Raw genomic sequence first — 16,541 nt, 5'->3', positions numbered from 1 at the left:
ATTGAAACAATCTTTCAGTTAATCTGTAGTAGTGAAACCTGATTGAAGCTGTGAGGGATGATGGGAAAAACTTGAGGCAGAAAATGGCTCTCTTACTTTCTGGTAACACATTGAAACAATCTTTCAGTTAATCTGTAGTAGTGTTCATCAATGTGTGTGTTTGTGTGTGTGAGAGAGAGACAAATCAGAAACATCAATTAAATCCAAATACTGTACACGTTCTCTTCCACTTCCTGCTACTCGATAGTGAGCAAAGGAACTCCAGACACACTGGACACGCCCCTGGTGTCACTGTGGATATGAAGGACCGGCTCTGGACCGCGTAGTCTGGCTTTTATCAGTGTTACTAACAGTTAAACGCACATAAGCACCTCGATGATGGCTTCACAGTGCAAGTAAAATAACAACATTAATTGAAGTAAAATATGAGTCTGAAGCTCAGAGCACATATGTTGAAGAGCTGCTTAGTAGCTTATTAACAACATTAAAACAAAGCTAAAAAAAAAACAAAACAACTATACAAGGAATAAAACAGATCATAAGGCATAATCCAACCTACTTACAAAAAAAGAAAAAAAAGAAAGCTATTTAAGCGCCAACAGGATCGGCAGAATCTTGAGTGGACTTCTGAAATCTGAGCACCGGTGAGTTTGATCATCTACTTGCCGTGGTGGTAAAACCTCTGCCCGCTTTGGCTGTGGGGCAGGAAGCTATGACGGGGAGCGCTCTGGGGAGAGCTCTGAAACGGAGCCTGGGGAAGGAAAGAGGAACCATGATCACAAGACAGACAAGAAGCAGAACATTAATGAACATAAACACACTGTAGCAGCTCAGACTTTACTTATACTGAATATATTTACAAGAATTACAAGCAATATACAAGTTACTTGACCACATAACACAGAATTAAAAACAAATGGTGTGTGTGTTTTGAGGGTTCACCTTTGCAGTAGGGATCTGGACCGCCATCGATGATGTGGGCAGCAGACCTGGGGTGGAAGGATGCATGGCTGGGGGGTGCATGGGCCTCAAACCACTCTGACATGACGGAAGGAAAACTGTGGTCAGCTAATGGATAACGTCTATTATTTAGATGATCACATATCACAGAGTTTATTTTTGTGTTTGTCTAATATTCCAGCAACATCTGCTGTTTCTGCTTCGCAGCATCTAAAGCTGAAACGGTCTTACTGCGTCAGTAAAGCCCGACTGTTGGTTAGCATGTTCCAGCTGCTTCTGCAGGGGTATTCCTGCTCCAGGGATGTATCCTGCAGAAGATGGTCAGGTTACTTTACAACTCCTCTGAATTTTATGTAGATCGTGGAATTAGACATAGGTATAATTTACAGCAGTGAAACCCACCTTGCTGGGAGGTGAAGTGAACAGGGTAACCAGCCTGCTGGTGAGGGAGGTACTGCATTGCTTGAAATGCAGATGCGCCTGTGGGGAAAAAGGCAAAGTCATTACAATCAATACATCTCACTGTGATCTGATTGTTTTAACGATCAATCAGCGGGTTTCTGACATTACTGACGCCACGGCAGCATCTAAATAGCATGCCGCCAACTCCACGGTGCATCCACACTTGAAAAATACAAGCTTAAAGAAAAATGACTTCGCACTCAGTGGGGGATTTTATTTTTCGGCTGAAATCAGGGCGCTTTGATCAAACGAAAGCTGTCGGCTGGACTGTCAGTTTTGCGCTTAGACTGTTTGAGAGGAGATTTTCAAACTGTGCGAGAAATGATTTCATAGTTGATTTGTATAAACACGATGTACACGTCTATGTCAATGAAAATCAGCAAAGACTGGCGGCACCTGTGGGCATCTTGCTCATCAAAAGCATTTCTCTTTACGCCAATGAACACATATTAAAATACCAGCACTGTTTCTAACTTCTGATTGGTTGGACAGTCGCCCCTTTCTTTTCAAATTCAAACATCCACAGGGCTCTGACGCAGGCCCAGAATGAAGCTTGATCACTCAGACCACACACAGACACACACATACATGATCCACTGCTTACCTGAGGTCACACACTCACACACATAATGTTCTCTGAACCATATATGGACTCAAACAATTACATATATTAGTTTAACTTTAGCTATATTTATGTGTATCACGCTTATTACTGTCAAGACTCTGATAAGGATATCGCCTTAAAACTACTAGAATGCCTTCCTTAGCCTTTGAATAGAGGCTATGCCCTCCGTCTCGACTGCCCAACTATATTTCAAGAAGCCCAGCCTGACACAGCAGCCTACAACCGGCTCAGATTGATTTCTATGTCAACTCCTGAAATCCAAGTAAAGACGGAGGAATCGCACACATGATGCTGATAGTTCATTTCTTTGTGTGTTCACTGTGCCACTAGAGAACATTGTTTGAACATTAAAGGACAAAATGACCTCTTACACAATTACAACTAGTGTATAACGCATGTTTGTGTTTGTGTACTGTGATGCACATCACCATCCATCAATCCATCTGTGTTTATTATTATTTTTTTGTAATCATTTTTGACCTGGTGCCCTATGGCACTGCATGTTATTTAACTCCCTCGTTTCCTGTTTCTTCCTGTCTTATACAGTTTTTTTTATCGTGTATATGATAAAATATGTAAGTCATGTCACTGTGACACATTACCCAAATGTTTACTGTACCACTGTACACACTGACAGCAAAGAAATCTTATCTCATCTTACCTCTGATCTGAGAGCTGCTTGCGAAACTGACTGGCACTGAGGGTCCAGGGGCGTAGCTGGAAGGATGCTGAGCCTGAGCCACTCCGTAGGGCTCATGGACCCCCTGACCTCCGCTGAACTGGCCGTGCTCTGCGGAGCCTGAGCTGAAGCCAGGCGTCTGATAATGACGTGCCTAAAAGAGGACGACGTGCACATGTAAACACTGTAAGAAGCATATTATATAGATTGTATTATATTTTATAAATTCTTTAACTGGAACACTCCTTTTACTCACAGGGAGGACAGCAGCTGGGAACAGCTGTTTGCTCCTTTCTCCGAGCAGTGGGCCAGGTCTGCTGTGGCTGACTGGATTGCCTGAAGGAGAGAAAAGGAGAATGTCACTATATGAAAAACAATGACGACTCTGGCAACGCGCAGAACCTGGAACTTTTCTCACCTTGAATGCCGAGGAGGTGCTGTCCTGGGTGCATGGGCAGACTCTGCTGGTAGCTCGCTGATGTCAAAGTTGTAATATCACTAAAGAGGGAGACCAAAAAGCTTAACCGACAATTAACAATCCTTTGACAAAACAACAAACTAAGTGAAGTATATATATATATATATATATACCTCTGCTCTTTTCTTCGTCTTTTCTCCTCTTCGTGGAGAACTTTCTTGAGCTGTAAAAAGAGCTGATGTTTCTCTTCTTGTAGTCCCTGAAGTTTTTCCCCCATCTTCATCACCTGATGTTTATTTGAGGAAATCATGGTGTAAGAACACACAGACTTTGTTTTGTATAAAGCTGGGAGCACAGACTAGCTGAAATGTCACATTTCAAACCTGTTCTTTCGTTTCCTCCAAGGACATCCTCTCCTCTATCTCTTTTGTCCTCTTCCTCTCTTCCTCTTCCTTCATCTTCTGCTCCATCATTTTGTCCACCTCTTCCTCCTCTGAAAAAAGTTTATTTATTAAGGTGAGTATAGTGTAGCTACTTTTTTTTGATTGCCTTTTAGATCTATGACCAAAGAATAGGTTGCAGGCAGACAGCTATAACATATACACTCAGCAGGCAATTTTTTGGGTACATTTTGCTATTATAGGGTTGAACCCCTTTATTCTTTTAAAACTGTCTTAATTCTTCACTGGACATATTCAACGATGTGCTGTAAACGTTCCTCAGAAATGGTCCATGTTAACATGGCACATCACACACCTGCTGCACATTCATGATGTGAATCTCTTGTTCCACCGCATCCCAAGGTGCTCTATTAAATTAAGATCTGGTGACTGTGGATGTAGTTTAACTACAGTGAACTCACTGTCATGTTCAAGAAATCAGTTTCAATTTGATTTGAGGTTTGAGACATGCAAACACACATGTTCATGAACAATACAAGAAAATCGCTTCAGTTTCCTCGCTCAAGATCAAAGTGAAACTAAAGGAGAACTGATAAGCCCTCAGGAAAAGAGAAGAACGGTTTGCTGAGAATATGAATGACCTTACACTTCTCCCACCGCAAAGGATTCTGGGAAGTAGCTAGCCGGTCGTCACAGCAAAGCTACGAGAGCGTCTCTCAGCATGGGCCCGAAAAAAGTTCTGTCAGCCGAGGAAGGAGACGATATTAAGAAGTCGCTGGAGTTTATGACAGAGGAGATTTCTACTGTCAAACTGCAGCAGAAAGCCATCCTGGACCTGGTCGAGGAAGTTAAGGCTCTCCGCATCCAGAACGCCGAGAAGGATCGGCGGCTGGCGTACCTGGAGAACAGAGTGGCGGATTTGGAGCAGTACACCCGGATGAACGATGTTATCATCACGGGGCTTCGCATCAAACCCCGGTCATACGCCCGGGCGGTCGCCACTGACAATGTAGGAGGGCCAGGAGAGGAAGATGTCAACTCCACGGAGCATCAAGTGGTTACCTTTCTACGGTCCAAAGGTGTGGAAGTGGATTATAACAACATTGAGGCTTGCCACCCTCTACCCCGAAAAAATGACAGTAACAAACCAGCCATCATTGTGAGATTTGCAAACAGAAAACAGAAAACAGCACTGTTAAAACAAGGAAGGAAACTGAAAGGATCCGATGTCTTCATGAACGAACATCTGATAAAAAGAAATGCGGACATTGCCAGGAAAGCACGTTACTTGAAGAAACAGGGAAAAATTCAAAATACATGGACCACCAACTGCAAAGTATTCATTAAACTCAATGGAACACCGGAACAAGCCAAAGTGTTGGTCATCAGAAATATGGAAGAGCTGGACAAATACTGAGGTCAACTTACTCTGGAGGTATGAATACACATGTGACGTGACACACAACACAACACATGGCACAGTCCAAAAGAACTTCATCTGCATCCGGCAACAATATCAACATGACTCATTGGAATTCTCTTTATGATAATCTGGAACTGAGAACATTTCGATACACAGACCATAATGTTCTAGACTTAGAAAAGGATATAGACCCGGAAAATAATTTCTTCTACAACATCAGCTGTAACTGCTGCTACTTCACTGATGAACAGTTTAAGCACACCATCAACACGGAAAATAAATGATCAATAATCCATTTTAATAGCAGAAGTCTGTATGCCAACTTCAACAATATAAAGGAATATCTAAATGAGTTGACAAATCCATTTGGAATTATTGCCATTTCTGAAACATGGATCAATGCGGAGAAAGGAATGGACTTTGGACTGGAGGGATATGAAGTGAATTTTGTAAATAGAAGGAACAAGAGTGGAGGGGGAGTAGCTGTGTATGTGGATAAAAACCTAAACTACAAGGTGGTAGAAAGTATGACAACTGTAATTGATAATTTACTAGAATGTATAACAATTGAAATTTATAAGGAAAAAGAAAAAAATGTAATAATTAGCTGTATATATAGAACACCTGGCTCTAGTATTCAAGTATTTAATGACTTCATAGAGGAAATATTCTCTAAAACAAATCAAAAAGTTATGTTTATCTGTGGTGATTTTAATATTGACCTGTTGAATCCAAAAAAGCATAAAATGACCGACGAATTCCTAAACACTATGTACAGTTTGAGTTTACATCCTAAAATAACCAGGCCTAGCAGAATTACACCACATTGTGCCACCTTACTTGACAATATTTTCACTAACAATATGGAAAACAACATTGTGAGCGGAATATTAATTAATGACGTCAGTGATCACCTACCAGTTTTTGCAGTTTATGACACTAATTATAAGAAAAATCAGCATGAAGAACAACTGAGATACAGACGTGTAAGGACAGAAGAAACTATGACTGCATTTAAGAACGATCTATTAAATCAGGACTGGGACAAGGTGTACAAAGAAGCTGATATTGATATTGCATATGGCATATTTTTAAGAATATTCATGGAGTTGTACGATAAAAACTGTCCAACAATAAAATACAACAGAAAGCACAAATATTCAGATAGACCATGGCTCACTAAGGGTTTACAAAATGCATGTAAAAAGAAAAATACACTCTATAGGGAATACCTAAAACAAAGAACAAAAGAAGCTGAAAATATATATAAAAAATACAAAAATAAGTTGACCAATATTATACGTGTATGTAGAAAGGAGTATTATAGTAAAATATTGAACAACAATAAACATAATATGAAAGGAATATGGGATGTTTTAAACGGTATCATTAAAAATAATTATGGACAACAAAGTTATCCACAATACTTTATCGATAATGGCAATATTATGGAAAACACTGCTGATAAGGTCAACAGCTCTAATCATTATTTTGTAAATATTGGACCAAAACTGGCAGAACAAATTCCTGAGTCACTGCCATCAGTAGAATGTAGTGAAAACCTGATTGATAGGAACCCTAACTCAATGTTCCTCACATCAGTGGAGGAAAAAGAAATAATTGACATTGTACACATGTGTAAATATAAAACATCTACTGATTGTAATGATATTGACATGAAAATCGTCAAGAAGGTCATTGAAGGAATTGTAGGACCTCTAACATATATTTGCAACTTATCATTTCAGACGGGAAAAGTGCCAAACAAAATGAAAATAGCTAAAGTTGTGCCGCTGTATAAAACCGGGGATAGACGCCACTTCACAAATTACAGGCCTGTTTCTTTACTACCACAATTCTCCAAAATCCTAGAAAACCTGTTTAATAAACGATTAGACAAATTCTTAGATAAATATAAATTACTCTCTGACAGTCAATATGGATTCAGATCAAAAAGATCAACATCTCTGGCATTAATCGAATCAATTGAGGAGATTACGAATGCTATAGATCAGAAACAGTATGCAGCTGGAGTATTTCTGGATCTCAAGAAAGCATTCGACACAATCAATCATGACATATTAATTAATAAACTGGAACGGTATGGGATTAGGGGGGTTGTACTGCAATGGGTGAAAAATTATTTAAGTGACCGGAAACAATTTGTGAAGCTGGGTGTCCATTCCTCATCATGCTTGGACATTGCTTGTGGTGTTCCACAAGGCTCTGTACTGGGTCCAAAATTATTTATTATTTATATAAATGATATTTGTAAGGCATCTGATATATTAAAATTAGTATTATTTGCAGATGACACAAATATTTTTTGTTCTGGGGGGAATCTAAAGGAGCTGCTGGATACAATTACTTCAGAAATGTGCAAAATTAAAAAATGGTTTAACAGGAACAAACTATCGCTAAATCTAAGTAAAACTAAAATTATCTTATTTGGGAATTCCCTTAGAAATGCACAAGTGCAGATTCATGTAGATGGTGTGGAAATTGAAAGAGTACTTGAACATAAGTTTCTTGGTGTGATTATAGATGATAAATTAAACTGGAAGTCTCATATAAATCATATACATAACAAAATTTCAAGAAGTGTCTCAATCTTGAGTAAAGTAAAACACATTCTGGACCACAAATCACTCCACATTCTCTATTGTTCCCTGATTGCACCGTATTTGAATTACTGTGCAGAGGTTTGGGGCAATACTTACAAATGTTCGCTATCATCAATCTTTATATTACAAAAAAGGGCCATAAGGATAATCCATAAAACTGGTTACAGAGATCATACAAATCCACTATTCTTAAAATCAAAAATTCTAAAATTCACAGATCTGGTTCATTTTCTCACAGCACAAATTATATATAAAGCAATAAATAACCTGCTTCCTGACAATATTCTAAAAATGTTTTCTAAAAGGGAACGGGGATACCATTTGAGGGGGGAATTAAATTTAAAACATCCTCGTATCCGTACAACATTAAAAAGTTTTTGCATCTCTGTGTGTGGAGTGAAGCTGTGGAACAGACTAAGTAAAGATATGAAGCAATGTCCAAGCATGGCGCAGTTTAAAAAGCGGTTTAAGGATATGGTTTTTACAGGGTACAGGGAAAAGGTAGAGATTTGATAGGGTGTTCTTGTCTAATATTTTCATGTGTGTGCACATGCACGGGTTTGTTGGTATGGGTATATGTATATATATATGTATATGTATGTATGTATATATATATATATATATATATATATATATATATATATATATATATATTAAATATATATAAAATTGTAGGTTGTGTATCCTTCAGGTGTTAATGGGGTTATTGAAAATGTGTATATGTGCGTATGTGTGTATATAAGTAGGTATGGATAGATAGAAACATATATGTGTATATATTTAAAAAAAAAAAAAAAAAAAAAAAAATTACACATAACATATAATGTAATTACAAGGAGGTATTTCTGTAGTCTATTGATACTAGATAGTGGAAAAGGGGTGGGATTAAATAAGCTTATGCTTCTTCCTGCTCCTTTTTGAACATGGACGTTATTTGGAGTTGTGGTTGCTCGTTTTCCTTTTGTTTGCTTTGTTCATTTGTCTCTTTTAATTCTATTTTTTTTTTATACTTTTTCAACATGTTCAAAATAAAGATTCAATCAATCAATCAATCAATCCTCAGGCTGACGACTCTGATTTTGTACTAAGAGGTCCACCGTGTGCAAAGAGAAAAATCACCATATTATTGCACCATTGATACAAAGCAGGATGGAATCATACTCTTATGCCGTTTACACCTAAAGGTGAGCCTACCATCTGAATATTGCAGTAGAAACTGACACTCGTCAGATCAGCAAATGTCTGGGGGGGTTTTGTCAGTCTTCTGTTGCAAAATGTTGGTGAGCCTGTGCAAACTGTAGCTTCAGTTTCCTGTTCTTAGCTGATAGGAGCAGTGCCCTGTGCTGCTTTAACCCATCTGCTTCATGGTTTGACGTGTTGTCCATTCAGTGGCACCTTGGTTGTAAAATTGTTTTAGCAAAGTCATTTAAATCACATTTTTTACTCATTCTGATGCTCAATTTGAACTTCAGTGGGTCGTCTTGACCATGTTGATATGGTAAATGCACTGGATGATTATAAATTTGTGCCTAACAAACCAGCAGGTGAGTGTATTATTACACAAAAAAATCACAATCATGGATGGATAGATTATTCGAAGAATATATGCATAAACATAGGACTTGAATCTAAATGAGGCAGGCAGATCTTAGTCAAATTTTACAGAATTACAAAGAATGAACATGAAAAGTTAATTTGTTTTATTGACTAAATGCTAAAAACAATTCATACTCTGGTTGGCTGATATTTAATTGTGACCAGGAGTATTACCTATCCAAACACAGCTCAGCGTCTTAACAGTGCTTGCTTATTTCTACAAGGATCCTTAAAGGTGTCAGATGTGACACACTAGGGCTAAAATACTTTTTAAAGCGCATACACACATACACACACACAAAATGAGAAAGCACCTTGTCTCTTGCGCTCTCTTTCCCTCATTATGTGTTTGTGGAGAGCTCTGGCCATCGCGTTGGACAGCTTGGGTCTCTCAAGCAGGGCGGGCATTGTGACAGGCAGTGGAGGGGCCAGCTGGTGTGGGTCAAAATGTCAGTAATGAATCGACAAGGTCAGAGGAAATATTTAGAGTTCATTAAACTACATCAAAGTGTGCATCTACGCTCACTCAAACAAGTGTAACAACCACAGGCCTCGCTAGCTAGCCGATATCGGCCTAAGTTAGCACAGATAGCTGTACCTCCCAATACATGACGATATTTAGAGTAAAATGCACCAACAGAAAACATAGTAATTTAATATAACAAGTGATGTAGCTTACATGTGTAAACCCCTAACAAAAATAACATATTTAAACTTAACCGGGGGAAAACGCTAGCTAGCGAGGCTAGCTGCAGAGCACTTTACTGAGTTACGTATTTTATCCTACATGGTCTACTTTGAATTCAGTGCTGATAAAACTGTAAAAGGCTTACTTTTATTTCGTTGTGAGTCTTTTAATAAGAATCTAACCGTCTGGCGGTTTTTTAGCTTGATAGCACTCGAGCGGTTAAAACAGATAAAAATCAAAACGTCTCCCACAAAACATAAACAGACGGAGCGATTTCCAGACCGGTGATGCTGTTGCATTTCCGGTTCAAAGAAGGCGGTCACGCTTCGAAGTGCACTTTGGGAGTTGTAGTTTGGAAGTGCAATGCGGCGACTCTCACGTCGACGTCAGCAAAATGAAACTTCCAAGCAGTTTTGTGTATGTCGTGTTTTTATTTCTTGATGCTTATACAGTTTTATAGTTCAAATATTTGATTTCCTATCAAGGGAAAGATTTAGGAAACACCAAAGCCTCCTTGTGCCGAATGTGGGCTAACCAATTTGATTTCATTGGCATGAAGTAATTTCCTCATTACTTACAACAATAAATTACATGTTCCGCTTTATTTTTCCCCAGTCTGAAATATGTTTTAATACTTTCATTACATACTACCTATTTTGTTATTTGCTACTTACACAGAACTATTTAACTATTAGATCAGTCAAAGTACTTTCTAACTGCAAGTCTCATTCATCCAAACACTTTTCTTTTCATAAATGCACTGAGGTCAAGTTGGGATTTAGTATCTTGGCTAAACATACTTTGACTTGTAGGCTAGAGAAGCCAGGGATCAAACTACCAACTCTCTGATTAGTAGAAAACCTATCCTACCAACTAAGCCACATCAGAGCTTCCTTCCCAACGTTTATTTTTTGTATGCCAGTCTACTTTTGTAACACTTAAAGAAAGCAGGTGGAGGAAAAAAATAGATGTTGGAGTCAAATGTCTTTCTTGCATATATCAAAAATTATAAACATACACGTGGACATGCATGACTTTGCAAGTCAGATTATCAGTGCAGCAACAGAAGCTGATATGATAAAGCAACCCACGCAACCAGAAGAAAAATGAACTAAATCACAGGTTCATGTTTTTGTATGTTGTGCAAACTGTAACTCCCTTGAAGCGCACAGCATCAAATTAACCAGTGTAATGTTTCATTACATTGAAAGCCACAACTCACATGGCTAAAAAAATAAAAAAAATAAAAGTGTAATTACTTGTTACCCTGTAGCAAAGGACAAAAAAGACAAACAGCAGGTAGTTTTTCCATCACATTTTATTATGTATGGTCATGAATAGAGAGAAAAAGCCAGTTACGCAGCTGTATACAGAGTTCAATTGTAATTTTTCTTCTTACAAAAAAAAAAAAAAAAAAAAAAAAAAAACTTAAAAAATAGAAGAAAAAAAATTGCACTCAGCTTTACACAATCCTTAGAAAGTAAGCCATCTAAAAATTAACAACAATAACAACAATAATCATTAGCAGTCAACATAATAGTCTTACCACTGAAAGCAGAGGATGATTATTTAGTCTGAATTCTATTATACTCCTTGCAAAGGTCCAATGCAGAGTAGCAAGCTAAATTCTCCTTGACATGCTTTTAAATAAATTTTGTCACTTTAGTTTGTTTTTTCCTAGTGAAAGAGTTCTTTCCCTTTCATTTCTCAGCCTAAGCTCAAGCTAACAAAACTGAACAAAAAAAAACCCCCCCAAAAAACATTTGCGTTCATTCTAAATAACACCCAATTTAAATCCTTTCTCCCTTAAACCCGGAGTAGCTATAGTAAAGGCCTATTTCTAGTATTATTTCATTAATCTCTCTCATTGTTTTTAAGTAAAGTACGATCGGTTTTGACACTAGAAATTGAACTGGCCATGAGACCACTTAGTTACTGTTGAAAAGAAAAGCGGGAGACAAATACAATTCAGACTGCAGAGTAATAAAGACAGAACTGGATGCGAGAGGGGTAATGCATGGGTGGTGAAAGTGCATTTGACATATTCACTCTGGGAACTGTAGGCTGCTGAGCTGGATTTAATATTTAAATGAATGAATGGATGTGGAGGTCTCAGAAAGGTGGGTAGTGGTTGAAGTGGGATCAGATTTCCCTTTGGCTGTCCCCATACACACTCTCATCACTGTAGGCAATGTAGAGGAAAAAGTCCTCTTCATGATGCTCCTGATGGGAGGGGGAAAAAGAAAAAAACATGTTAGCGCAATATCAATAATGTAGGGAGAGGCTAAGGAGGAACAACCAAAGGCAACATGCTGGTTAAGCCATAATGTGAGAGCATGTGAGTGAGCAGGAAGCTTAACAGGACTCTTGCCTGGTACAACAATCCCATGGTAGCTGAGGTGGGTGGAATGACGTTGTTTACAAAGAAGAAGAGCGCATCCTCAGCTCGCAAGTGGATTCTTTTCCGGATGAGGAAGTAAAACTGACCCACTGATGAAAGAGAGAATATGTAATAGTAGAAATTTAACATGTGACATTACAACTCTAAAATAGAAGTCAACAACTTTTTATACTCCAAGGCAATGTTTACCCGTCAGGTCAGAGGGGACAAGGTACTTCTTCTTGTCCAGATCTCCTATTCTGGCTTTGGGTGCTTTCTCCACAATTACCTAAAGGTTAGAAAAAAAAAAAGAAAGAAAAAAGAAAAAAAAAACAAAAAAAACAAAAACAAAAAAAAAAAAAACAGGTGTACAACATGTTTTTATTACAAAGGCTGCAATATGGTGTTCGCTTCATTGTCTCAGAAAAGGGATCTGAGAGTGTACCAAACTGTCAGTCAAGCGAGGCCAGGCACATCAAACCCAGACGAAGTGTTTAATATAACACAGATTATATTTCACAAAAGTATTTCAGTGTTAGAAAGAACCTGGTATATTTACACCCCGGCTATCAGACGTGCGGTTTAATTTTTGAACGCCTTCCCTACTAAACCTTTTTAAGTCTCTCTCCAGTCTAAAAATAGGACCGGTAAAATATCACTTGCCCACACGGTAAACACTGACTGCACAATTAATCAGCGTCCCCCCCCCCCCCCCCTTTTTTTTTTAAATGAATTAGCACCTGATGTGCATTTTTTGTCAGTACCATTTTATGATGGTGAATGATAGTTTTAATTCAAATGATCATACAAAACACGACATCTGTGAATGTTCTCTGGGTCTTTGGGAAGTTATAATGGACTGTTTTCACCATTTAGTGACCAAATAAGTATTCAATTAATAGAGAAAATAAGCAGTGGTTAATTGACTACGATAGTTAATTGTTTGTTGTAGCAACAGAACAAGTTTACGGTAAACTAGGATTGAAGGACTGTAAAACGAAAGCTTAAAAGTGATCATGATTGAAAGGAAAGTGTATTTCGTCATACTTTACAGGAAAAACCCGAAATCCCCACATTAAATCAGCTGATAGTTGTGACACAGACGGCCTCGATAGGCCAGACTAACTGGGGAAAGCCTTTATGATTTATCTGCAAGGAGCTGGGCGACGTAAACAACCCCGTTTTGTTGACAGCATCTATTTTAAGGCGCTCTACTGCGTTTCAACATCCAGCTACAGACCACTAAAAGAGTCTGTGCACACCTGCATGTCTTCACCGTAACCACCGTCACAGGCATAACCACCATTATTTGGCCACCAATGATGATTCACGGAAGAATAACACGGAGATCACCTGCTGGCCTGCTCACAGCGGCCGAAATTCCTACTTAACCTCTGCCGTTGTTAGCTACCATGTGTGGCGGTTACAACGTGGCAGTAAACAAACTAAGCAATATATTGTGTGGGTAAAATCTCTCTACAATATCACATTTAGATTTTAAGATTAAATTAGTAATAAAAATAAAACAGTGAGCATAACGAAATTAGCCTGACAGCAGTATAACAGCAAGGCAACCTAGCTAGCTGTCAAGGTGCTAACGTTAGCTACTTACTGGCACCCTGTCCGGATACTTCTTTCTTATTTTCTCGCCTTCGGACCGCCTCTTCTCAAAGGGATGCTCTTCTTTGTACTGAAACTTCATCTTTAAAAGAGATGACAGACAACAAGTCGGTCACTCCGCGGTGGTACGGGTTGCTTAAGAACTGACTCGAATCGCGGACACACAAACACAAACGATGCTAGCTAGCCTTAGCCTCGCCACAGCTGTTTTCCTAGTGCGACTGCAGCGGAGGGATACAATAACAACATGACGTAGAGGAAATGGGTAGTTCGCAGGGGCGTACCTCACCTTGTTTTAAACCCCATTAACGTCGACTGTGTGATGATAATCGACGCGTATTCAAGAAGAAAATAATAATAATCTTGAAATAAACAGTATACGAAGAGCTTACGAATCAATGTTGCCTTTCTGTCTTTTTCTTTTCTTTTACGTGGAACTATTTTATTTTTTATCAGCCGCTGCGCATAAAGACGCGGGGCAGGGCACTGAGGAGGGATCTGTCCTTGTCATATGACCGAGGCCCAGCAGTTTGTGGTTAGGGAGGAGAAACCGAAAAACATGCGACATTTCATTGTGCTGGAGCTTTCGCTCCCGGTGATAAACCCTGAACCAAACACGTTTATTCACATTTCTGCAGCATGTTGGATTATTGTATGTAAGCACAAGTTACTGCGTATTTAATGGTGAACACAGTGCCTACTAAGTTTCCTCTAATTACTCGGGGTTTACGACTCATTACACCATAACAGACGAAAGAAGCAAATAACCAGGAGTTTTATCATTTACGCAAATTGTTGCTAAATGCTGGTTTTAGGATAACTTTGTGTAACTCTGGGAATTTACTGGGTTATTTTATTCACAATTTATATTAAAAAAAAAGTTTAATATTTTGTCATGAACACATTTGGTAAACAAACTGTGCCTCCAAAGCTGCCACTCATACATCCTGAAACACTCACCTGCCTATTGCGCATATGACCCACAGGTCTGTGAGTCACATCCATGTGACATCACTGTGGTTGAAAACCTCATGATCTCCTCTTGTGCACAGTGATGACACAGATTGCATAGATCTAAAAAGTACTGCACATATTTTTGTTAGAGAAACAACCCTCTCCTGCTTCAGACCAGAAAGTTGCCTGATCATTTTAGATAATATTGTCTCTTGTTTTCTTTGTTATACATTTTTTGGGGTTGTATTTTTACCCCTTAGTGTTCTAGATTTCAGTCTCATGGCTCTTTCACAGCAGGAACTTTAAAAATTAAAGTGTATACTCAGCTGATGTCAAATGCTGACTGATCTACATTATATATTATTATTATTTTACATGATATTCTCTTTTTTTTTTTTTGCTGTACACACACTCACACCCTCCAGGTCCAGGTACTATCACCCCCAGAGGGGCAATCTGCCCCAAGACCCAGGAGATGTTGCCCTTTGCTCTGGGGTGGAGACAAGCACAACACCCCCGGTCTTGCAGCAGCAGGGAGGCCCTGCATCCCAGACCCCAACCAGACAGCCAACTCCTCCTCCCCTCCCCCCACCGAAACGGTGAACAGAGAACAGGGATGTGAGATTGATCAATGATAACATGATAGACTCTTCTTGGAGTGAGCTCGCAAAGAAATCCGCTCGATTTGCAAGGTGGATGAAAGCAAGGCAGGTTTAAAGGGGCATCTATTTCGGTTTTCCTAATTTTCTATCACTCGTCACTTTATTAGGTGTCTCAATTCTCTGTGGCACAGATTCAACAAGTTGTTGGAAAAAATTCCTCAAAGATTTTGGTCCACGTTGACGTGATCACACAGCATTACAGTTGCTGCAGATTTGCTCATCCATGATGTGAGTCTCCTACTTCACCACATCCCAAGCGTGCTTATTGGACTGCGACACGGTGACTGTGGAGGTCATTAAACTAAAGCAAACTTATCTTCGAGAAACCACTTTGATATCATTTGTGACATGGTGTGTTATCCTGCTGGAAGCAGCCATCAGAAGATACGTGCACTACTCAAAAGAGATGGACATGCTCAGCAACAATCATCAGGTAGGCTGTGGTGTTTAAATGATGCTCACATGATACTAAGGGGCCCAAAGTGAACCAAGATAATATTTTCCACAGCATCACACCACCACTAGCAGTCTCAACTGTGAATATAAGGAAGAATGGAACCATGTTTTCATGCGGATGGCAGGGTCAAATTCTGGGTCTACCATCTGAATGCTGCAGCAGAAATTTATCAGACCAGGCAACATTTATTTTTGTGAGCCTGTGCAAACTGTAGTCTGTTTCCTGACCTTAGCTGACAGGAATGGAATCCACTGCTGTAACCCATCTGTTTAAAGGGTCAAAATAACTTCTATTGCCTTTCTCCCACCTGCCTGTTTGCCCCCGTTTAGCAGGGGCAGCTAATCAGAAGACTTTTGGCTTAGAGGGAAGGTGGAAGGAAGCTTAAACTACTTGTTTGAGGGGATAAACTGAGGAGTCTAAGAGCGTAATAGGTTCCCTTTAATAAGGTGGCTGGAAGGAAGCTGTGGTCAAAAAGGCAAAATCATATTTACCTCTTTCTGCGTTTCAACCTTTAAAATCATCAGTGAGAGGCAGGTGTTAGCAAACCAAAGCATATACTGTATCAGCCTTATACCGTGATTAGAAATCACAT

General features: G+C 39.1%; 2 protein-coding genes across 2 annotated transcripts; both read right to left on the bottom strand.

Annotated features, from left to right (window-relative positions):
- Window positions 1-40: 40 nt before the first annotated feature.
- Window positions 41-10,189, bottom strand: gps2 (G protein pathway suppressor 2). Its single transcript, XM_082525939.1, has 11 exons — window positions 10,022-10,189; window positions 9,503-9,620; window positions 3,528-3,637; window positions 3,318-3,430; window positions 3,145-3,224; window positions 2,983-3,062; window positions 2,709-2,880; window positions 1,363-1,440; window positions 1,192-1,268; window positions 943-1,038; window positions 41-751 (listed from the first exon to the last, which is right to left on the bottom strand). The coding sequence occupies exons 2-11, from the start codon at window positions 9,594-9,596 to the stop codon at window positions 659-661; spliced, it is 993 nt and encodes a 330-aa protein (XP_082382065.1). The 5' UTR covers window positions 9,597-9,620; window positions 10,022-10,189; the 3' UTR covers window positions 41-658.
- A 987-nt stretch (window positions 10,190-11,176) lies between these two features.
- Window positions 11,177-14,118, bottom strand: gabarapb (GABA(A) receptor-associated protein b). The gene is made up of 4 exons (XM_082527524.1): window positions 13,869-14,118; window positions 12,467-12,545; window positions 12,248-12,366; window positions 11,177-12,099 (listed from the first exon to the last, which is right to left on the bottom strand). The coding sequence occupies exons 1-4, from the start codon at window positions 13,956-13,958 to the stop codon at window positions 12,019-12,021; spliced, it is 369 nt and encodes a 122-aa protein (XP_082383650.1). The 5' UTR covers window positions 13,959-14,118; the 3' UTR covers window positions 11,177-12,018.
- Window positions 14,119-16,541: the final 2,423 nt, after the last annotated feature.

Source organism: Aulonocara stuartgranti (genome assembly GCF_965226115.1).
Source record: "Aulonocara stuartgranti genome assembly, chromosome: 3".
NCBI classification, from domain to species: domain Eukaryota; kingdom Metazoa; phylum Chordata; class Actinopteri; order Cichliformes; family Cichlidae; genus Aulonocara; species Aulonocara stuartgranti.
Note: the sequence above shows the minus strand (reverse complement) of the source record. Positions and strands in the feature narration are given on the sequence as shown.